This window comes from Trachurus japonicus, chromosome 19 (assembly GCF_045865225.1).
Source record: "Trachurus japonicus isolate A0001 chromosome 19, Traja_1.0".
In the NCBI taxonomy this organism is placed as follows: domain Eukaryota; kingdom Metazoa; phylum Chordata; class Actinopteri; order Carangiformes; family Carangidae; genus Trachurus; species Trachurus japonicus.
This window is the reverse complement of record NC_140925.1, coordinates 19804087-19827804: the sequence shown is the minus strand read 5'-3', so window position 1 is coordinate 19827804 and position 23718 is coordinate 19804087. Positions and strand designations below refer to the sequence as shown.

The 23718-nt window shown below is 44.2% G+C and overlaps 2 protein-coding genes across 4 annotated transcripts in view; one reads left to right on the top strand and one right to left on the bottom strand.

The window, feature by feature from the left end:
• The window catches only part of cpped1 (calcineurin-like phosphoesterase domain containing 1), a 117921-nt gene that overhangs the window by 29049 nt on the left and 65154 nt on the right, over positions 1-23718 (bottom strand). For 2 of the 3 annotated variants that reach the window (XM_085762525.1, XM_085762526.1), the window contains exons 1-2: positions 15890-16120; positions 10750-10968 (exon numbers count right to left, since the gene is read on the bottom strand). In XM_085762525.1, coding sequence (XP_085618651.1) covers positions 10750-10968; positions 15890-15953 — 283 coding nt within the window. In that variant the 5' untranslated portion in view covers positions 15954-16120. Of the gene's footprint in view, positions 1-10749; positions 10969-15889; positions 16121-23718 lie in introns of those variants that run through there. The other variant, XM_085762527.1, reaches the window with a different exon arrangement.
• shisa9a (shisa family member 9a) overlaps positions 17883-23718 on the top strand; it is a 47766-nt gene continuing 41930 nt past the window's right edge. The window contains exons 1-2 of the mRNA XM_085762524.1: positions 17883-18890; positions 19628-19734. Coding sequence (XP_085618650.1) covers positions 18376-18890; positions 19628-19734 — 622 coding nt within the window. The 5' untranslated portion in view covers positions 17883-18375. The remainder of the gene's footprint in view (positions 18891-19627; positions 19735-23718) is intronic.

Here is a 23718-nt window from a genome sequence, read left to right as displayed (position 1 = left end):
GTGCAGGTCACAACTTGTCCACCAGAGCGTTTTGGAGTTGTTGGATTGTGTATTTGATGAGTTTGCTGTGGGAAACCAAGAAATCCCATTAGCCTCCGTAGCATAGCTCGCGGCGCTGCTCCACCATTCTAAAAATAGCTTGCACCGACAATTAAAGGTAACAAATGTACTCCTAAAACTATAGGGATTATGGCAATGGGCCAATTTGCCAAAATGTTGAACTATCCCTTTAACTCATTTGCTTGTTCATGTATATTCAATAGAGAAAAAAAAGGAGTGATACAATTCTGCAGATACATTCACTTCATAAATAAATAGGAATCCTTGCGCTCAGTAAACAATGAGAAATCATTATAAAATGAATTCTAAGCATTCACTGTCTCACACTGGTTTCCTCTTTTGGAATAAACAATGTATGTGCAGAGCGGTGTACACAGAAAAAAAACACACACAATGCTGTTCTCCACTGTATCTGGAGCTCTGACTGAAAGGCCTTGTTCGTTTAATGAGATTGCAACACTGTGATTCTCAAACCCTGACAGGATAGACCGGCTGTCGACACTGCACATACAGGTCTCGGTGTGTGGGGTCTTGCTGTCGCATACATTTTCTACACACAGACAGCTGTCTTCTAATAAGTGGGCACCTGTGTGTTTGTGACTTACTCGAGCATGAGCTGGCACTGGCAGGCTGTGCTGACATGGCACTGGTTTACAGCTCATGACAAGGTATAGGTGATGTAATAATAACTCTGCCCTACAACCTTTCACACACAAGCAAGGGACATTACAGTCCTGAAACACAATTTACCACAAACACTCAAAACTGTAAAGTCCTGTGGGCTTTCCCTAAACAATACGATCTCTTGTTCAACATGGTGAACACCATTATGTTTTTTATATCAATGGATTCATTCATTGTTTGGATTCATAGCTATCCGTACATAAAGACATTTTTATCACCAGCTGATAAAAGAAAAGAGGAAAGGACCAATGTCAATAAACTCGTCCAGTTATTGTCTCTCGTGCCGTCACGTGCACATCAAGATGAAGATATCGGCAGCTTCAAAGATCCGTTCGTCCTCATACATCCTCCGAAGAAGCTGATAGGAATGAACTGCCGGTGGTAACAGAAATTTAATACAATGCGTCACAAACAGCGGCGTCTTCTGGGTTTGTTTTAAGACAGGATTTGGACTGAAGATTGACTGAGGAACATGCAGCATCAGCAGCAATGCGTTCATTGGACTGGCCTGTCGAGGGAACTGAGCCCGAGGGTTGAGGGTCTTGTTTTACTAGTCGATGTACGTTCTGGTCATGAGCTCTGGATTTAGAACCAAAGGAATGAGATCACTGATAGATACGGCTGGAGTAAAATGAAAAAATAATAAGTCACTCTCACAAGAGATGGTTTGAAGAGCTCAGACATCAGAGGGGGGCTCCAAGAAACCTATTCATAGGGACAGGGGTTTTCTAGTTATGGGTCAACGACATGATGCAACCCAATGTCAAGTGGTATATCTCTTCATGAAAATCTGAAAATAAATCTGTGAAAAAGAACTGTGTTTTTAGGACATGCCCTGCTCAGTGTTGCAAAATGCATTAATATTTAAAGGTAGGGTTGGAGATCTTATTCTGGAGCATTTTTTTTACTAAATTGTTTGAAATCCTCTTCACACCCTGATTGCAACCAATTAATTAAATGCTTTTTCAGCTAAATGAAAAAGGCAGTCACCCATGGAGGTAAATTCATGCAAAACCGCTGATGCACGTTCCCGTCGGGGGCAGTTTTTCGGCAAGCAGTCTCTGCATTTACCTTGAAAACAACTCAGTCTCGTAACGTTCTGTTATTATCTCATAGCGTGGTGAATGTGCAGGTCACAACTTGTCCACCAGAGCGTTTTGGAGTTGCTGAATTGTGTATTTGATCTAAATTTTGTGTATTGTGTATTCGTTCTAAAAATATCTTGCACTGACAAATAAAGGTAACGAACCTACTCCTAAGACTATAAGGATTATGGCAATGGGCCAGTTTGCCAAAATGTTGAACTATCTCTTTAAATGTAGAAATACAACGAAAAAAATATTTAAAGTTTAAAGTTTATCTTTTGTAAGCAGACTTAAAACCACTGTAGGTGGATAAAATATTGAATATTCTTTTGTGGTTACACCATTTGACATTTTCAGGGACATTCAGTCTTACTTTTGTTTAAAAAATGGTCCAAATGTCATTTGAAATGACATTAAACCAATTGAATACATAATGTATAATTTAAAAAATCTGATGCATGCTTTTAAAACTTTTTTTTAAAGATATTTCTGAATTGCTCATCTTTTCTTTTCCCCTATTTGTCACTGACCCTTATATTGAACTTAGAGGAGATTCCATGGCAACCACAGAGATTGCTGGGAGGATTTCATACTCCTTCTAGTCGAGGGAAGTCTCGGGACGCCACTGGAGGACCTGGAGGACGAGGCCTGGGAGAGGGATGTCTCGACGACTTCTCTTCACCTGCTGCCACCGCAGCCTGGACTTAGATAAGTGGTCAAAACTGGACAGACAAATGGATTCACCCTGACATTTACCAGAGTTGTCTTACAGAGTCTGAGAGGATCTTTTCACACTGACATTTGAACCGTGTTTCTCCTGGGTCTTTATAAAAGTACCAAGGTGGTGACAGAGAGACATTTTTAAACTTACACACTGCTGGCAGCTCCAAACCCCCTAAGAAACCTATTACTTCTCACAACCCACAGGATGAGCCGGTTAAATAAATTCACACACTTTCCCCTGTTCAGTCACCAAACCCCCCCCCCCAAAAAAAAACAAAACAACAAAACGCTTCCAGGAGTCACAAAACAAACTCTCCCTCGGCAGTCTGTCGTTCACACTCGACTCTGCTCTGCTGCTGAAGCCCACGGAGGAAACCATTTTATCAGCCGTCAATGGCAATTAAACAGGTGTCCACAGTTACACAGAGTGGACAGGCGAGTCCCAAGGTAACCTCTGCTTCACCTCTGTGAGTTTTACACTCACGCATGCACACACGCGTACTTGAACACTTCTTCTCCATGCTGTATCATGCGTAACATCCTTCACCAACCCCCAGAGACGCCGCTTGAATCCTTTGTAGTGCTCATTAGGAGAGTGTTAAGTCCAACATGTTTCTCTAATCTAATCAGCTCTCTATCTCACCCCTCCCACCCCCTACCCCCCCCCCCCCCCCGTTCTTTATCCCCTTCATTTGTCGGCTTTGAAAATAAGTGAGAGAAAGACACAAGAGAGCGAAAAGCGAGGGAGGGAGAGGCCGAGATAGAGGGAGGGAGAACGAGCGGCGAGATTGAAGAATTGAAGTCCTTGAGATGAGAAAAACGTCTCTTGGGGGTTGGCTTGGATTGGAGAGAGGAGGCAGGGAATTGGGATCAAGGAACTTGCTGTCAGTAGAGGTCTGGATGGCGCCAAGTTGTGGGATCAAAATGCTAACCAGCATTTCTTTAAGGAAGCATGACCTGTCTAGTTTCGGGGAATGGGATTGTTCCTTGAGGACCATCAGGGCTCTTCTCCATCTCCTGCTGCCTGATTGCTTCACCAACCACTCTTTGATAAGAACGTGGATTTATAAAACAGCGACATCACTACTCAGCGTTCAGATCCAGCGCTGATGCTAAAAAACCCCAATGCTGATGAAACACAAAAGAGCCCATTGTTTAGTTTGTTCCAGAACAATTACGAGAACAAACTTTTGATTCCTCAACACCAGCTTCGATTCACACCGGTGCTTCAAATAGATTAATCACAGGCAAGAATAAGTGAGCGTGTTTGTGTGCAGTGTCAGACTTGCAAATGAAGGTTGTCAAAATAAGGTATGAGGCGCGAGACTGCAGCTGTTGACAAAAGAGAACAGACAGACGACTGAGGGAAGAGAGGGAAAGGAAAAGAGAAGGTGCGAGTGAAGGAGAGGAGAGATAGCGATGGGAATCCGAGGCAGCAGAAAATACAGTTGCCAATTTCCCGTCGCCGACAGGCAGCGGTGTCGACAATGCCGTTTGACAGCCTGCTTCCCCTGGCCGCCTCCCATTCATTCTGTATTGTAAATAAACAGTTTAAGGGGAAATGTCAGCCGAGAGTCGGAGGGAGCGGGGCTCCTAATATCTCTTTCCCCCCTCCGCCGACGCCGCAGCCCACTTGCCAGGAATGTGACGGACACGCCGGGTAATGAGGATGGCACACACAACCTGTTCTGCCGGGGCTGACAGTAACGAGGGCTGACGCCGCGCCGTTCATAGGTCCCCAAGGCCTGGCAGTTTAAAACCCCGAGCTTACTGTCTACTGTCCCACTGTGCATCTGAAATAGATCTAGCTGTGACCTATAAATGCGACTGATCACAGGGAGGCGGGCAGAGTGGTGGAAAAGTGGATGGCGGCCATGTTTTAGTCTAAATGGTGCAGTCATGGAGATGATAAGGATACTTGGACGCCTACAGCAAGACTCTTGGATGATAGGGCGAGACAGCTCCAGGAGCGTTCATGACTGTCCCTGTGCAGCTAAAATTGGTGGTCATAATGACCCGAAAAGAGACGAGCTGCTCTGTGACTAAGCTGAGCCAAATCTGTGTTGCATACGAATAGTTAGCCTTGAGTCAAACCACAGAAACAGGGGCCAAGGACATTCTACAGATGACATACTGCACTAAATATCACTAAATATTCTGCGTTTGCGTAATATCTTACATAATCTCCGAATGAGGATCGAGCTCTGCGTGAATTTTATCATGATCCGTTCAAACGTGTAAACACATGCACACACGCATACACACAAATATACACAGGGGTTGTATGTTTTCTTGTTGTCATTTTCATTTGTTTTACCCTTTTATTTTATTTTATTTTATAACCACTGTGCATTGGAGTAGCTTACATACGTTCTTTGATGTAGATGACAATCCAACTGTGCAGATTTAAAGGGATAGTTCACCCAAAATTCAAATTTCACTCATTTTCTACTCACCTTCATGTCGACTAAGGGTTGGGAGAAGTTTCAGAGTCATCCGTGCCTTTTTGAAGTTACAGCGGGGGTTCGTGCAGCACTGCATTTTCATATGACGGTGGCGAACGGGGCTCACTTTTCTTCGTCCAAAAAAAACATCCAAATACCTCCATAGCGCTCGTCTGTAATGTCCCTCTTGTATTGAAGCCCCGACATGAGAAAATCTCAGTGCACCCAGTTCACGGAGCCGTGAATTGAGACACTGGGAGCTTCCGCTACAAACAAGCTTAAAACATAGACTTATTTAATTTTTTTCGGAACAATTTCTCATGTCGGGGCTTCAATACAAGAGGAACATTACAGACGAGCAGTATGGTGGTATTTGGATGTTTCTTGGTGTGTCTTTTTGGACGAAGAAAAGTGAGCCCCGTTCGCCACCATCATATGGATATGCAGTGCTGCGCCGAGCCCCCCTGTAACTCCAAAAAGGCACGGATGACTCTGAAACTTCTCCCAACCCTTAGTCGACATGAGGGTGAGTAGATAATGAGAAATTTGAATTTTGGGTGAACTATCCCTTTAATGTATAATAATAATGTTGACTTGTCTTGTCATTTTCATGTTGTGATTGTAAATGTATATTTAAATGAATTGGTTTTATATGTGGACCCCAGGAAGAGCGCTAATGGGGATCCTAACAAATAAAAACAAAATTTAAAAAAATGAAACAGAAGGGGCGGTGTTTAGCTCACTTGGTAGAGCTGCCACCCATAGACTGTAAAAAGAATGGACGTAGCGTCCGTGACGTCACCCATTGGTTTGGGGGAGTCTGTTTTGTGCCGCTACTACGGGGGTTTGAACCGCGCCATGTTGGATTCTACTTGCCATATTTGGAGCGGTGCGGCCGTTGGCCGGCCGAGAGCCCGCCCACTGGCCTCGTAGCAGCGGCCTCCGGACCTGTCACTCAACGGTTCTGCGCCCTAATTGGCCAGAACTTTAAACCTAATAATAGTAAAACGGTAGAGTTTAAAAAAAATTCACCCCCCTCAGAGTGTGTGCGGGGGTAGAAACTATCGGTTGAGACCAAAAAAATGAAATGTACCAGGCTGTAAATATGTTTTTTTAAGCTGTAAAATCGGCTATTTTAACATGGGGCTCAGTTGGAGTTGCTCCCTTCTGGAGCCAGCCCCCAGCGACAGCCGAGGGGATTGCAGCTTTTTGAACGCGGAAGTGAGCTTCACTTCTCAGACCGACAACTGCCCCCTTGCTGCCACCCCATGTTGAGGCTACAGTCCTCACTGCAGGTGGCCCCGGTTCGAATCCCGAATCAAATCCCTCATCGGGCAGCCTTTTCCTGCATGTCATTCCCCCTCTCTGCCTCCCCCTTTCCTGTCTCTCTCTCCACTGTACTATCAATTAAAGGCAATAAAAAGCCCAAAACATACAGTATATTTAAAAAATATATAAAAATAAAACAGATGTGGTGAGAGGACGGGCAGAGACAGACAGAGAGACGGGCTTGCCTGTCGACCCCTTTTCTCTCCGTGTCGCCTGTTTCCTTGAGGCCAGGCAGCCAGGCGGGCACCTCATGCTCGCTCCCTAATTGTCATGCAAAGGTAGTTTGCATTGGTTGGCAGCTTGCGGCTCTTTTTGCTGAACATTAACTCTGCAGTGGATCCCGCCGGCTCGTTTTGCTTACCCCTGTCATCAAATCAGGCAGCTGGACATTGAGAAAAACACACAACACACACACACATACACACACACTGCAGTCAATCATTTCATTACAGTTGCTTCAGTGAAAGCATCCGTTTACCTCTAAATGCCTGCCGAGCTGCTCAGTCAAGGTCTTGCGCTGAGAGACACAGGATTGGTCGGTTGATGTTTTCAAGTTAGTATTAATCATCGTTTCTCTAGTCACCAGTGCAACAGAGACACAGACAGACAGAAGGGAGCACAATTGAACGCAGCGTGAGCCAAACGCAGCATGTCAGCTCCAAACAAGGTGGAGAAATGAGCAGCAGAATGATTATTTTGTTTACTTGGCCAGCCATTTGTGGAGGTATCCAACTATTTTCAAACCTGTGTTCTGTTCTGAGAATCTATTTGTCTGGCCAGACAGCGAATGCATCTGGTGAATTGGGGGAAACCAGCTGCCACTGTGGCAATACGAGTCAGCTTGCTGTCCTGCTTCAAAGACGCCTAAACTCCACGTCCAACTAGGATCTGAAGACTGATGAGGAGGAACCAGTGCACACCGCAATTAGATATTATTCACAAACCAAATCACTCAACACAAAGGCCTCATATTCCCCATCTGTATCCACTATCCGTCTGCTGAACTATTCATACAAAGCAAAAATCTTGCTTTCATGTAAACAGCTTGAGGGTGAGCAGGTGCTTTTTATAGATAAATATTACATGCTGTCACAGGGGGTGTGTTGTTGGTAAACTTGACTTTATTATCAGGGCAGAGAGTGAACTTTTTCACATTCCAGCTGCAGTGGGAAACGCAGCAGGCGCTGTCTTGTAGATCTTTAAAATTTTAAAGTCTGGGTGGTCTGATCAATAGCTGAAATCTTTATCGGCATCAGACTGAATGGACAGACGGCGGCTTGTGCTTTCTCATAGACGAAGTATCAACTGCTGTCACAGGGGAGCCAGCTGCACTGTTTACAGACTCAAACCTACCTCAATGAGGAATATTCTCCAATTAAATCATTCCTAAGCCGATGATCTTCAAGGACTGCATTAATTAGATTAGTGCTGCCACTGAGGGGAGAGCTGAGAATACATTAATCAATACATTTAAAAAAAATATATCAGACATCTTCCATTCTCTTTAAAGACTGATAAATGTCAGAAAGCTCACTTGGTCTCCGTTAACAACATATCTGAGAATCTGCAGCAGTTAGAGAACGTTTTTGAAAATGTGAGGCTTTCTGTCTATTCACACACTGTTTGAGAGCAACATCTATCGATGGCTTGTGAAATAATCCAGTATAATAAAACACCTCACATCTCTATCATAAGTGTCCCTAATGGGTATATAATGGGTATTGTGTATATTTTTGGTCAAATGACAGAATTTCTAGAGGCACATACATACATTGATTTTACGGGTCATCACAAAACCTGCTGCACTGGGACGACAAATAATCAATTCTGCCTGAGGCTCTGAAGTGATATTTCAGATTACACTGCATGGCGTTTTGGAACTCTGTATGAGAAAAAAAAAGCATGAAATTTTAATGGTTTCAATCAGAATAAAATTCATGTCACATTTTACCATTATGACAAATATATTCCAGATTAACATAATACGGTAGCTGCTTTCAGATCAGCTTTCCTCACGCTGGGCAGAAACTAAAAAACCCACAGTGGAAATGGAGAGAGCCGATCAGTCTGGTCTTAACACATCCCCATCTAACGTACGGTTGAAACATCAGAGCAAATGCCTGATGCATCACAGATATGTGGTTAGTTTGAGGTATAATGCAGTAATCTGTTTAAAATGAATAAGCCTGAAGCCTGCTATCGAGTAAAACGCCATCAGAAACACACAGTTAACATTAAATATGCTGTGGCTGAACACTAAGACAACACTAAGTTGTGGCTGGTGATGCATTTTCAGCCTGCAGGTTAGTGACATTGCCTTTCTGTGACCTTGGGGACAACACAGATTTTTCAGATGTATTCAACCTCAAATGGATGAAATGAATGTTTTTTCTCCAGATTGAAGACAATGACTTCAATTGCAGTTAAAGAGGAACCAAGCAGGATTTGTGGTGTTTCTGGTGTCCCAGCTCTTGTCTCTGTACACGGCCACACAAACGCGCTCCGTAACCCGTAATCTTTTGTTTACGACGGTTAAGACTACACAAATACACGCGTCGTAACATTGTATGTTATATAATAGGGGTGGGAGAAAAAATCGATTCACATAAATATCCCAATATCTTTTTTGATTTTTAAATCGATTTTTTTTTGTCAAAAATCGATTTTTTTTTTTTTTTTGATTTTTTTTAAATATTGTGCAATGTGCATTTGTTAGCCTTTTTTACATACAGAGAGTACAGGTTTTGAAAAGGGTTTAAGTTCACTTTATAATGGAGTGTGTTAATTTATAGGCTCCTACAGAATTTGTGTGCAGATAAATGTTAAAAATGCAGACTAAAAATCGAGAGAATCGGCAATATTGTAGAATCGCAATTTAAATCGAATCGCCATCCCAAAAATCGTAGAAGAATCGAATCGAGAGAAAAGCATATCGTCCCAGTCCCATTATATAATGTTATCCACCGCTCCATGTATTGATTTTTCGCCCGGCATGGACAAGAGGAGCGTTACCAAAACAGCTGAAAATCGACTGGACTAGCATAGTTGCCCTTTAACACTGTTTTAGGCTAGAATCAATTGTGTAATAAACTAATTGTTTATCTAATTCACCGACTCAAAAGTAATTTCTTGTTGTTATAGTATTCTTTAAGCATCAGATTTAACATTTAAACAGAATGAGCTGTAAGTGGTGTGTAGCTGGCTGAGAGCAGCTGATGAGGGTGGCACAGATTGTCTTCCTTTCTACAATATATCTCTCCAGATCCATACCGTGAGTGTCACACACCAGATCACTGCTTAGTCACAACAGAAACACTGATTAGCAGTGAATCTGATGTCGCCCATTAAAACCTGTACCATGTGTATCGTTACAGCCTCATGACTTCAGTAGGAGGTTTGTTCACTGTCCAGTATTGCTCACTGGGCAGTATGTCTTTTGCTGAATACCAATGAGGCATAAAACAAATAAACTGGAGAAGCAGCATATAGTGTGTGAGATCAGAGCTTGTGTTTCTAAACACTTTGTTGTTATCAGTCATTAGGGAGAGCCGTTTCAAACACTTTGAAACAAGTGCAGCGTTTGCACGGGCCTGCGTGGGGTACCAGATGCCATGAGATAAAACTCACTGGGCCACTGCTTTATCATTTGTTTTGACTAAAAGAGCCTGAGTGGAGTTAAAGCTCACACAACTGGCATCTGTGAGTTCACATTATGTCCTCCAACATTAGGCTGATAATTGGCAGCTACTGCGGTTGATGCCAATATTTTGTTTTTACCGTCCATACGGCTGTGTGCCCGCTGGGCGCCTCTCTTCACTGCTGTGGCCTGTTTTCAATGGTAAGCATGTGCTGTTGTAGTAGAGCCCTCAGAACTCAGCGTGAGTTTATCACTCAGAGAAGTGTTTTAAGATTTAGCAGGAGAAAAAAAAAGTAATGTACTTCAAACAGTGTCTCATCACAATGCCACACTCAACACTGCCCATAAACACCTGCTCAGGCCAGTGCCGGCTGGCTTTTCTAAAGCGGCTGACAGTGTCTTTGTCTCATGAAGCTACAACTATATCAAAGAGGGCAGCAGTTATATTTTATGTCCTTCTTGTGCTACTGTATATCCATAACAAAGAAAAACACGCACTCTCCAAAAAACTTTCAGGAACAAACTGAAGAGGTGCACGGCCAAAAGTTGCACTTACAGAAAAAGAAGAAAGGCCAGCAGCACTCGTGTCCTTCTCAACTGCGTCGACGCTAAATCACACAGACCGGTTTCGACAACATCTGCCTCAGTGTGCAATTTTCAACAGGAAGTGATGTATTTAAATACCGGTCTGTGTGTTTTAGCGCCAATGCAGTTTGCAATAAAAAAAAACAATGAGAAGGACACGAGTGCTGCTGGCCTTTCTTCTTTTTCTACTGTATATCCATACCTGGCATGGCGTGGACCAGGTCGCCACACAGCACCATGAACCTGGGCCTGGGTACCAGCTGGTTAACGGCTTCTACGGCCTGCTTGGTGAGCTCCACCTCCTCGGCCCACTCGTCTCCTCCACCGTCACAGTCGCCCTCCCTCCAGGCCTTCATCAGGCCGAGCTGCGGATCTGCGGCCTGGATGAAGCAAAACGGTCCCGTCCATTCCCACTCTGCATCTGGAACAAAAACGACAAACATTAACTTGTATGGTAATACGTGAGACTAATGTTGATACGGGATCAGAGTAAGAAAGGCATTTCTCAAAGACAATACAATTCAACACTAATGAGTCTTGCTTTGAACTACAGCTGGAAGTAGCCGTTTTAAGTAGGGCTGTCAGAGTTAACTCGTTAATCGCGATGCGATTAATTAAAAAAATAACGCGTTACATTTTTTTAATCGCTGTTAATCGCGGCCCATTTTGTCCTCTGTCTGCTGGACTGGAGGACTGGAGTGTGGGACCTCCAGTCCAGTAGGTGGCGGTAAGGCACCTTCAAGTTGGTTGCTACACAAATATACACAGTCTAACACAGCCTTTAGAAAAAAAAGGCGCTCAGAGCGCTCAGAGTTGAAATAATCAACTTTTGGAACAGCGCCGCACTTATCAAGCGGCTCGGACGTGAGGCGGCTCGTTTCTGCAGTGTTCAGAGAGAGAGAGAGAGAGAGAGAGAGAGAGAGAGAGAGAGAGAGAGAGAGAGGGAGAGAGAGAGGGAGAGAGAGAGAGAGAGACCGCTCCGTTGGTCACGGGTACTCAGAGCAGTGTGTCCACCGGACACAGGACGCTATGAAAAAAATGTCGTACAGACAGGCACACATCACGACGAGTCACACCCCCTCCTCTCTCCGGTGATCTGTGTCCGCTCTGTTCCGACTCCGGTGCGTTTGATGTATAAAAACACTCTGCAGTGACAGGTGGAAACTCTCTGATTGTTCATAACGGAGTCAGAATGGAGCGGAGACGCCGGTGGATGTTCATTTGCCTGCGCTGCGCGGATGTAGACCTTTCTCTCTTCCTCTCACACCTGCGGATTATTGTGTGCGTGTGCGTGTGTGTGCATATGTAGGCTACAGAGGCACCTGTGCACCCTGCATTTACAGTTTGTATTATGCTCTGTTAAATAATACTGTCCCATGCAGTGTCATTTTGAATTACATTTTACACAGGGGTGCCCTGAGATTTTATTCACTTTTGAAAGGTGCCCTGACTGAAAAAAGTTTGAGAAACGCTGGTCTAACATATATCCACAGCTCCATCCATTGATTTTTGACGGCTTTATTGTAAACAAATGCATGTGGCCATGTATTGATTTTTTGACGGCTTCTGTTGTCAACAAATGCACATGGCCAGGCAGAGGCGTAGCAAAGTAAAGGGCAATTTCCACTGGATGCAATTTGTTTCAATTCTGTGTGAGTTTCATGCATCATGTGTTATGATTAGGTAGCTAGCCTACTAGATCTGGTCTAAAAGTTGTTTGTCTAGAGATTTTAACACTTTGGCTTGGACTTTCAACACTTTGGAGTGTTGAAAGTCCAAAGCGCCATATATAATATTTTTAATAGAGATTAATCGCGAGTTAACTATGGAAAAAATGCGATTAATCGCGATAAGAAAAATTAATCGTTTGACAGCCCTAGTTTTAAGTCATCATGCTCTGAAGTTTTGCCAAAACAACTTTATGAGGTGATAAAGTGTCAGTTCTGTTTTCTTCTCACACTGCCTTCTGGTCAACAAAAATCCATGAATGCAGCCTTATAAATATTAAATGACAGAATTAATATTGCTATAAAATTCACAGCATTTACCAAAGATGGAGAAAAAAACAGCTGTCCTGTCGATTAAAGGGATGGTTCAACATTTTGGCAAATTGGCCCATTGCCATAATCCCTATAGTCTTAGGAGTAGGTTCGTTACCTTTAATTATGCAAGCTATTTTTAGAACGGCGGAGCAGAGCCGCGAGCTGCTCAGAGCTACACTACGGAGGCTCATGGGATTTCTTGGTTTCCCTCATCAAACTCATCAAATACACAATCCAACAACTCCAAAACGCTGTCGTGGACAAGTTGTGACCTGCACATTCACCACGCTATGAGATAATAGAGCGTTATGAGACGGAGTAGCTCTGAGCAGCTCGCGGCTCTGCTCCACCATTCTAAAAATAGCTTGCACCGACAATTAAAGGTAACGAACCTACTCCTAAAACATTAGGGATAATGGCAATGGGTCAATTTGCCAAAATGTTGAATTATCCCTTCAAAAGGCCTAAAAGCCCTGAAAAAAAAATCCCAGCGGCCCAAGATGAGGTCCTTAAATAGATTTTTAAAGTTGTTGGAAAAGCATTAAATCCTCACATTTAAAATGCTGAAGTAGATGTTGATTACTGTTGATTGTTACTAATTGTTGCAGCTCCCATCTAGTAATGGAAAACGCATCTACTGTAGTCATTAGTACTTTCGTACATATTTTAACATGCACACCTACACATTTAATGAACACAACTTTCACCAGCGGCCCATCTTATGATTTATCTAACTGGAATTAACTTCACACCGACTCTGCCGGCATCTGAACATTTTCATTTCAATATGCTAAGGTCAAGGGATTCTTCTACAGAGCATCACGCAAAGTAACAAACAGGAAAATAAAAGCTTTAAGGATTAAGTGTCATCACAGCATTAGTCATTCAAAGCCTGCTGTGAAAGCTTCATGTAGAAACCTCATTATATTCATTCTTGCAATCAACACAATATTTCATTTGTTATAAGCACTGTGATCAGGATTTAGGAATGGGAATTGGAGATCTGAGGAAGGGAGGGAGGGAGAGGGGGGGGCTTGGGTGTTACTCACCCCATGAGTAACGAAGGCTAAATAATTAACAAACAGCTACATGTCAGAGAATGAATGGGAAAGAACGAGTGTTTTACATAATCCTGATATTACGTAACAGAAGGGCCCTACAATCTAATCACCCTCAAACATTCATTAACAAGGCAAACTGAGCCTGGTTCTCCATGTAAGGAATGGAAGCAGCCACTCAACGCTGCTTTAGCTGATGGTAATGACAAGGTATGACATGAAGGACGTGAGAGAGAGAGAGAGGGAGAGAGAGAGAGAGAGAGCCCAGCGGAGTGATATGGAAATGGAGAGATGCTAAGAGCAGATGCTAAGAGCAGGTGTAAACAACAGCTTTCTGCTCCGCTCGTTTTTTTCGTTTCCGGAGGAGGATGTGGAAGCAGTAGCTGTAGTTACTACGCGCCGCTGTCACTGTGCTGGAGAGTCTGCATCTGCATTCTGCACAAATCCCCCTCACTCACACTCAGCGGGGGCCACTAGCTGCTCGGCATCCTCTGTGTTTAACATGCTCTCCATGTATCACTCTCCCAAATGAGTTTATGATAATTCTTGTCCTCTGGAGAAACTTGAGCAAAGATAGGGAAAAGAAAGAGCCACGAAAGCGAGCGTCGCTCCCAGGATCTAGACGATGTGTAAGATTAACAATGATCCCATTTGTGTAATTGACATTTTATGAAACCACTGGGGGGAAACATGCTCTACTTTTATCTACTATCTCTTCAGCCAAATTATTTAAGAATGCCTTCAGTCCTAACCAGCCTGGCCTTGATCTTAACTTATGATTACAGCGAGGACTGCTGATGAATTCTGAATTTAAACCAGCCGCCATGACCATTGTAGTATAAAGTGAAGTTTCCTAACTCTATCTCAGCAGTCTTTGACAGTCCATCTGCACTTACTTCAGAATAGATCTGTCTTTTAAACAGAAAAAAAAAAAAAAACTTTCATCTTGATCTCCTGCAGCTCAGCAGAATACTTCTCAAACTCTGCCTCAGCTTACGAGTGTTTGTATATGGAAATCACTGCCTAACAATACATACCTCAGCACACAGATAAAAACCTGCTTCTTGCTCTAAAGGAATATATTCACGTCACGCAGGAATGCAAAGTATGCATGCACACACGCACACACAACCTATGCAGGATGGTCCTGCTCCTGAGTTATTAACCATCTTCTTTGTCACTGATCCTGACAACAGACACACTACATGCAGCTGCGAGGCACTCTCATACAAACCCTGCAGGCTTTTTTGTTACATGAATCTACTTTATAGTGCTGTGTGTGTCTCTCTCTCTGGAGTCAGATGTGTGTGTGTGTGTGTGTGTGTGTGTGTGTGTGTGTGTGTGTGTGTGTGTGTGTGTGAAACCATTTCACAGACAAATGAAAAAATAAATAAAAAAACACAAGGACTTGGAGGAGTCAACAAAGATCCCATGACAGGAGATAAGAAGCAGCAGCCTTGCGTGTCTTGAGCTGCGCGAGCACAACTTCAAACATAAATCGCAGAGATTTCTCAGGTGGCAGATGGTACGCTCCAAACAAAGCTACAGTAATCATCATTTGAGATGAAAGCACATTGGGGGTTTGCTTTTGCAGCAAATAATAATAAAAAATACTGAGCATTTCAATCTCATCCCTCGGGTTCCCTTATACTAACAGTTTTTCCCTACACAGGGTTGTAAGGAATTAAGCCTGATATCAAGGTGGGGGAACTGATGAAAAGAGAAGTGAACATGCCACTGTGATTATGTTGTTAGTCCTTGAATATTGTGGCTGGGAGGCTGAGCCACACAGATACATGGTACATGAAGCCTCTGAAGCTCATTCACTCAATTAACAGATACAAGACTTCAACTTGTGACACATAACTTTGCACTGTAGCTAAAGTGTGTTGTGAATTATTAATCCACCAAATTATACCTTAATGAATTACTAAACTACAGTCTATTCATTATTATTCTTTCAACTGTTTGAAACAGTCAACACTGGCTTCATTACTGTAACAAGAGCACAAACAGCACTATTTGTTTTGTTGACACAAGCTAACAAGCTAGCAGTGTAGCCTGGGTTTAGTTGACTATGGTGGCCCGGTTGTTTAAGCACAGCCACACAGAAGCTGTCAAGTGACTGCGCCCAACCTGTTGGACCAGTGACCTGTAGCCAGCAGCTAAAAACTAGTGACACGGCCAAGTCACAGAGGGCGTTAGCTGCCGGCTAGCTGAGGAGGCTAACACAGTGTGCTACCTTCAGTCAGTCCGCTGAACGTCCGCTGTGTTGCCCTGAGAAACAGATCCACGCTCTCAGCCATAAGAGCAGCGGCTTATCTACTGGGTGGCTGTCCCGAGTCAACTAGTTTACCACTGACTGACTGACTAGTGAGTCTGTCTGCGAGCCTCCAGACAGACACGTCTGTGGTGTTGCTCCAGCTGTCTGGGCGGAGAGCTAACACTGCTGCTGCTGCTGCTGCTGCTGCTGACGATGATCATGATGATCGGGGATCGACTACGCTGCCTGTTTGTGGATGTGTGACTTCTGCTGCAGCGGCCCCCAGTGTGGCAGACACACGCAGCTCTCACCACACACACACAATCACATCCAGACATCCGCTGGATTTAATATTTACTTCTTCTTTTTTTTCAAAAATGACTTTAGCCTGATTTATTTATATATATATTTTTTAATTATAGCCTAGTCTAAGAGGCTACTGAATTTGCTTTCGAAATTTCCAATCACAGGGGCCCCTATAATGACATGAATATAAAGGGCTCCAGACTGCCCCTAAATGGGGCATTTTGCCCCTAAAATTTGCGACAGTGCAGCTACATTTTTCATCAACTTGCACATGTGCAACCAGTAGGCTAATTTGTTGGATATTTTAAAACACTGGTGAAAGGCGACTCGAAGATAATTTGGAATCTGTCATTAGCTACAGGTGTCAGGCCAAGGTGTGTGAGGATCAAGAATGAAGAGATATTGTGAATATTTGCTTTGCAAGTTGATTAATGGTGTGTGCCACAACATTTTCTGTTTGCGCTCCTAAAATTTTAGGGCCAATGTGCGCCCAGTAAAAAAAAAAAAGTTAGACTGGAGCCCTGAATATAATAGAGTAGCTACAATTTATAATTTAATAATCGATGTATGTTATCATCATCTTTATCACAGACGTTCTCATGGTAACTAAACTAAACATTACCATTAGCTATAATCATGTGTCTCCTTCTTCTCACTGAGCAAACACATCTGCCAAGCTTCCTCCTTCGATAACTGAACATCTGGAGGTAAACCTGCATTGTGTTTAGAAACTGCAGGAGGTCCTGTGGTGATCAGCACCTTGGACAGAGGCCGGAGCCTTTCAGCACCACGGAGAGAGGTCGATCCTCTCCCAGCCTCACCGACCGTCCTCTGCAGCTGAAAGGGGGAAACCACACAGTCTGATTGATCAGGTTGTTTCAATACAAAAAAAGAGATCCATCCGAGGTCTGTTTTTAAACCACATCATTCATCTAAAACGATGTGCTTACAGCCTTTGTGTGATTTGCAGGTGAAATCAACCTTTTTGTGTTTGCTCATTTGATGCGTCTTTCTTTCCAAATATGTTTGACAAAAACTGCAACACCTGCTATGAGGAACGTGAGATATCCATAATAACCTAGAAGTATCCCTAAATATATTTCAGACATATTGGCAAAATGCCGACGCTGTTTTTTTAATATTGATTTTTAGGGGGAGATCATTTCCAATTTTAGCTGCACCATTTGGGAATGAGGCTCTTCCTTTTCCCAGTTTTAAATCTTAAAAATGCGATCAAAGTGGCGTTATTTGAGGATAAAAAATAAAGAACCGTCTGAATTCTCTTTTTATCTGGGTTTGTATTTTGGACAGGTCTGGATGAGCTTTAATGTGAAAGACGTTTGAAAAAAGTCCCTGGGGATCTATAGACATGGTGCCTTGAGGCGACATATTTGGTGAAAGAGGCTTTTTTCTGCTTTTAGAAGCTGCCCATTGTAACACATGAAGCCACTTGTGATTTAAAACAATTGCACCTACGACTGAAAATGCGTAAAGTGGGAATAAAAGGAGGTGGTGTCTCCCACGCCTTTCCTCGACGGCAAAACAGAACAGTGATGTGCGTATTCCGGGGATTTTCTCATAATATTTCACAATAAAGGCTCCTCTCTCTCTCTTTTCCATCCCGCTATCCTCAGCCTTCTCAGTCTCTCTCTCTCACTCCCTCCCCCTGTTTTCCTCCTCCTTTCCTTTTGCGCACCAGGCTCTCTCACTCTCGGTCCCTCTCTCCGCTCACTGAGCTCCCATCCTCCGTGCGGCTTGTGTCTCTGCCTACTCCTGTGCGTAAGAGCGCACCGATGGATATGCGAAGTGATGCACTCCTGAAAACGACGGACCCGAGCCTGCGAATGTCTTTCTGGAAAGACGTGTAGGTGAGCGGCAGAGCGCGCGCGCTGAAGAGCAGTTATTCAGTCTATAAGTCAAGTTCAATCCACTGAGATTTTGTTTTATTTCGCTTTTTTTTCATTCTTTCTTTTCTTTCCCTTTTTCTTCTTTTTCCTGGATGATGATATGTTAGTAAATATGTTCATCAGCGCGGATGACGGTGCGTTGCTGTTTGGATGTATCTTCCTGGACTTTTCAGCCTATCATGACCGCGCGCCTTTCCTCCCCTCTCCAAGTCTTTTCGTTTCTGCGTGAAGTTGAACGGAGGAGAGAGCACGATGAGAGGGAAATACTTTCTCCTCGGCTTCTTGTTGCTCAAACTTATGGCTCTGGTGTGCAAGGCTGACGGGGAGCCGGGACTGCTCGGTGGATTCGTGATGATCTCCACCTCCAATGGCTCCAGGGAGGAGGAGAGCGTGTCCGAGGAGACCCCGCACACGGAGGACAAATGCCGGGGTTACTACGACGTGATGGGCCAGTGGGACCCGCCGTTCATCTGCAAAACGGGCAATTACCTATACTGCTGCGGCACCTGTGGCTTCCGCTTCTGCTGCGCCTACAAGCACTCGCGGCTGGACCAGAGCACCTGTAAAAATTATGACACCCCGGTGTGGATGAAGACCGGGCAGACCCCCTACAAAAAAATGAACAAGATGCACGACAGCACCAAAGACAAGACGAACTTAATCGTTTACATCATATGTGGAGTAGTGGCCATTATGGCTCTTGTGGGGATTTTCACCAAACTGGGTCTGGAAAAGGCGCACCGGCCCCAGAGAGAGAACATGTCCAGGTAAACCTCTCTCTTTCTCTCATTTTCTCACTATCTCCCATCCTCTCTCTCTCTCCCTGCTCTTCTCAGTGCGCTTGTTTACAAAGAGACTTGCAGTAGTAGCCTACGCACGCAGGGATCTGGAGCGCGCGTGCCCTCCATCCCCTCCACCCCTCTACATCTTTATAAGTACACCATAACAATAAAAACAACATCATAAAGCTCCGCCTCGCTTTGAATGCATTGGGCTTGTTGTAGTTTCACAGCCAGACTCTGGTTTCTGGGCAACTGGAACAACTCTTATGTGCTGAGACTCTCTGAACAGGAGTGGATGCTACATGCCGTCTCCACTCCAGTCCATCCATCCATTGTGATATAACATTACGTGAGCTACTCTCATCAGGCGGGGGCGGCTTCTTTCACCAGAGTAAATAGGCGGCATTGCGCTCCATTGTGTATGTCTGATATGAGATCGGTGGGAAAAAAACACACACTCCACACACCTATGTGTAATGCATTAGTCAAGAGTGCATGTACAATGACTGCAGCAGTAGAGGGTGGATAAACAGCGCAAACAAAAGCAAATCACATTGTTATTGACACTCAGCTGCATCTCGTATAGTTTCATGAGAAGCAGCGCTGCAGCCCAACTGAATGATCAAATTAACCGTGTTATGCACAGTTCCTCATGTCTGCGCCTCTCATCCATCACCGCCTCCCTGTCTCTCTCTCTTCTCCTCCCTGTGTCTGTCTGACAGGGCCGTGGCCAGCGTGCTGCAGGGCGGGTGTCCAGGTGAGCAGTACCGGGGGGAGGAGGCCCTGGGGATGCATTCACAGCACTATGTCTCCAGACCCACAACCCTCCGTGAGTTTTTTCTTCTACATATATATTTTCTTTCTTTCTTTCTTTCTTTCTTTCTTTCTTTCTTTCTTTCTTTCAGAGCTCATTATTGGCTGTTATAAACTGTGTGTGATTTAAAGCAGCATACGGAACATGTGGGAGAGTTGTGTGTGTGTGTGTGTGTGTGTCAGCATATAAAAATGAAGGGCTGCTTATTTAAAGTGACTTGAGTGTGTCCAGGTTGGTGTCACCCCCCCCCCCCATCTCCCCCATCTCCCCCTCTGAAGGCATCTGCAGTGATGTAAGGGATGTGAGGGATTGAGATTAAGTCAGTCATCTCAGCTGGACTTGCCAAACTCATATCTGGCGCGTTAGTCAGAAAATCCTCAGAGATATAGACTCTATACTGTATGTGCAGAGAGGGAGAACACACACATCCCTACAGGCGTTTTTTTTTCCTATTTTGTTTCAAATGACAGCGTAGGGTTGTTTTGTTTTATCACACACCGGCCAGATTTCGTAACACGCTCGAAAGAGTCTTTCTGCCTGCTTCTCAAATCCAGCCTGTATTCACTGTTTTATTTTGGTTCATGCCTGCATGATATAATGAGAGAGAGAAAGAGGGAAGTGGGAGTGTGTGTGAGTCGGTGAGGAAGTGTGTGTGTGTGTGTGTGTGTGTGTGTGTGTGTAGGGGGATTGTGAGGGGGCTGGCTGGGAGTTTGTAGGGTGGTGGTGGTGGTGGTGGGGGTAGAATACAGAGCACATGAATGCCATCTATTTCGGTTGCGTCCCGTGGGCTGCTACAGTACCAAGCTCCTTTGTGTTTTTTAACACCGAAGATCAAACAGATGAATGCACACAAAAAAACACAAACACACACACACACACACACTCGCACACACTCAAGCCAAGCGCACAGTGCAGGCAGGCACACACATCATGGGAACAGCCAGTACACAGCTTTCACATTCCCTCAGAGTTGCGTTTCCAGTCCGTCTGTTTCCTGTGCCAAAACAAAAAAACACACATCTGAGGTGGATCTCCACGTAAACGATGCATTCAAGACACGCCGAGTCTGCACTCACTTTCGTCTTGTTACAGGACTGCCCCCCCCTCCTCGTTTCTTGTGTTACTATCCGGCTATACATGAATGGCACCTTGTTCAATTCCATCTGACTGCAGCTGAAATCCTCCCACATCAAAAAGACTGCTTCTTGGCTCTTTTTTTTCCCTTTTCGAGCACATTTCATCACTTTGGTGCACAGCGAGAAAAAGATAAGCAATCTCACAATGTTATGTGAGTTGAAGTTTTTAAGTTGTGTTTTTTTAATGAAAAGTGCAGAGATTTACCAGTTGGATCAGATTATTTTTTGCTTTTTACTACTTTCAGATAAAACTGACAGTAAGAGTTCTAAAGTTCAGAGTTCTAACTAACTCCTGACTTTACTTCTCTACGTTTTTATTAAAGATGAGATAAAGTTTATTTCTTATGTCATTGTTTCTTTTTATTGGAACAATTCTTGATTAGTTTACGGCACTGACAGAGAATCTCCAAATTGCCAGTTTTTCCCCCGTAGTTCACAGTTTGTTTGGAAACTGAAACAGATATCTGGCTGGAAATGCTGGTATGCTGGTATCAGGGTATTATTGCTGTGAGGAAGTGTTAATGTAAGGAATTGGTGGTGGTGTTGGGGGGGGGTTGAGTAACTATTTCTATTTGTGAGAATGAGATAAATATGTAATCCTACAACAGCTCCCCTGGCTAACGACAAGGTGACATAACCCTACTCAGCATGAAGCACTACGCCCACAGACACCATCAACATCATGATGAGAGCGCAGCTCATGGACAAGGGGGAAAAGAAAGGTTGTATTCATTTAAAAGGTTTGCTTTCAGAAAAGAGGGGGGGGGTAAGTCTCAGAAAAAAAAATCTACCATGAAAAGAGATAAATCTGGGTCGGTACAAGTCTTTTTTTTTCTCTCCTCGCTGCGGGAGAGTTGAGATAGCGTGGTGGCCTATCACCTGAGTGGCCAATAGGACGCCGCTGTGAAATAGCGATTATTATTTGCAACGTGGAACCTGCTCCTCTGAACCCTTTAATCCTCGGGCTTGTGGGTAATCATGTGGAATGTTATTAACCTCGATGATCTGGTGGGATCCTCCCTGACAGCCACCTGATTGGTTTATGGGTCCCCTCAGTCAGCGAGCGGAGGCAATTTATCACGAAGGGGGGGGCACGGGGTGGGGTCGTAGGGGAGGGGAGGAATTAGATATGGATTTTGCAGGATATGGACATGATATTCTTGTTTTAAGTGATTAAGGGGTGATAGATAGACTGAAGAGGGCGAGATGATTTCTCAGGGAGACAGCAGTTCTGAATGCAAACGACACATGAGGGAAGGAGAGAAGACGAATGAATAGAGTGGTAATTGCAATGTAAAGATAAGTGTTCAGGTTAAAAGGAACATGTACATTTGCACATGCTGGTGCACATGAGGGGGATTATATGCCAGTTATAGTGCAGGAATGTGCTGGAAAATCTATTTTTAGTGCAAACCACGTATTGATTATAGCTTATGGCCAGATTGCCCTATTACTGGCATTAATGCATGTGGCCTGGCAGGTTCTCTGCAGCTTCTATAGGGGGGAAAACTCCTTCAGGCTCAGGCGACTGTCAGTCACAGAGTGCTATTTTGTCTGCGAGGACCATCACTGCTGTATCATTAATGTGACTCCCCTGCAGCGGTTTATTCAGGTTGTTTGTCTGCAGCTTTAAAAGAGCGATTGAAACTGCTGCTCCCGCCGCGCGCTTTGCTGCGTCTTGATAAGTCATAATCATTATCATGTGTGCGAGTGAGAGATGTGCACCATCAATTAGCAACACAAGAGGCTCATGTTTGTTATGTATTGGGGGAGGGGTGGGGGCCCATGTGAATTGAGCAAAAAGGCCCCCGCAACCTGCTGCATATTAAAAATGGACACTTTGGTTGCTTTGTGAACCAGAACCACAGCAGCCGGCCCACCTATTCCCCAGCCACGCCGGGGCTGGCAGACTTTCATGTCATCTCAAAACCCAGAGACTTTGTTTGAATCCTTAAAAGGCTGAAAATCCCCGGCCTCTTCACTTTCAGCATCAAAGAGCCGACGAGACAAAGATGGGAGCACTGGAGAAAGAGGAGAGAATGAGTTTCGGGGGGGATGGAGAGCGAGAGGTGCGAATGATCTTGGTGGCAACCGTCCAGGGTGATTGATTTTTCTGAAGCTCTGAAGGCCTGTGTGTTTATTATATGCTCATGTTTGGTTTGCCATGGTAACCTGTGAGAACACGCTGAGCCTGCTGCTTTTTAACTCGGGGTGACTGTAGACCAGAGCGTCGGAGTCTGCTTGACAAAACAGCAGCTCGACTCATCGCTACTACTCTTACTTTATAATATAATGAAGACATTAGATGGGCAATTTAATTGGGAAATCATAGTTATACTTATGAATTATTACGCTGAGCACTTCCTCCAGACCAACATCTCACTTTTTAGTTCTGTTAATTGTCATTTTGGGTATCACACTAAAGAGCTTTAGGTGGGCAGCGCTATTGAGTTTTATTAAGACAAAACACACACAGCTACATGCACACACACATGCACAGTGCTCTGTATTCACAACTCAATTCACCATTTGCAGGCTTAATTACCTCCCCAGCAGTTATAATCTTTTCCTAAACATTCAGAGATGGGAAGGATGAAATTTTAATAGGTAATTGCTTCTGAGATTGCACAGGCACGAGAAAAGGCCCCGTCTGCAAAATACTCCAGCTCCGCCTCGCAACTGTGTTTGTGCGAGCCAAGGTGCACGCGTGCTCACTGCGCCCGTGTGTGTAGGTGTGTGTGAGTAAGTGTATGAAGCCCTGTCAGAAGGAGCTGTGCACATCCTCTGTTAAAAGTAGGTGACTGTGTGACCTTGTCTTCCCGGCTGTCATCCAGAGCCTTCGGTGTGTCACATCTGATTGCAG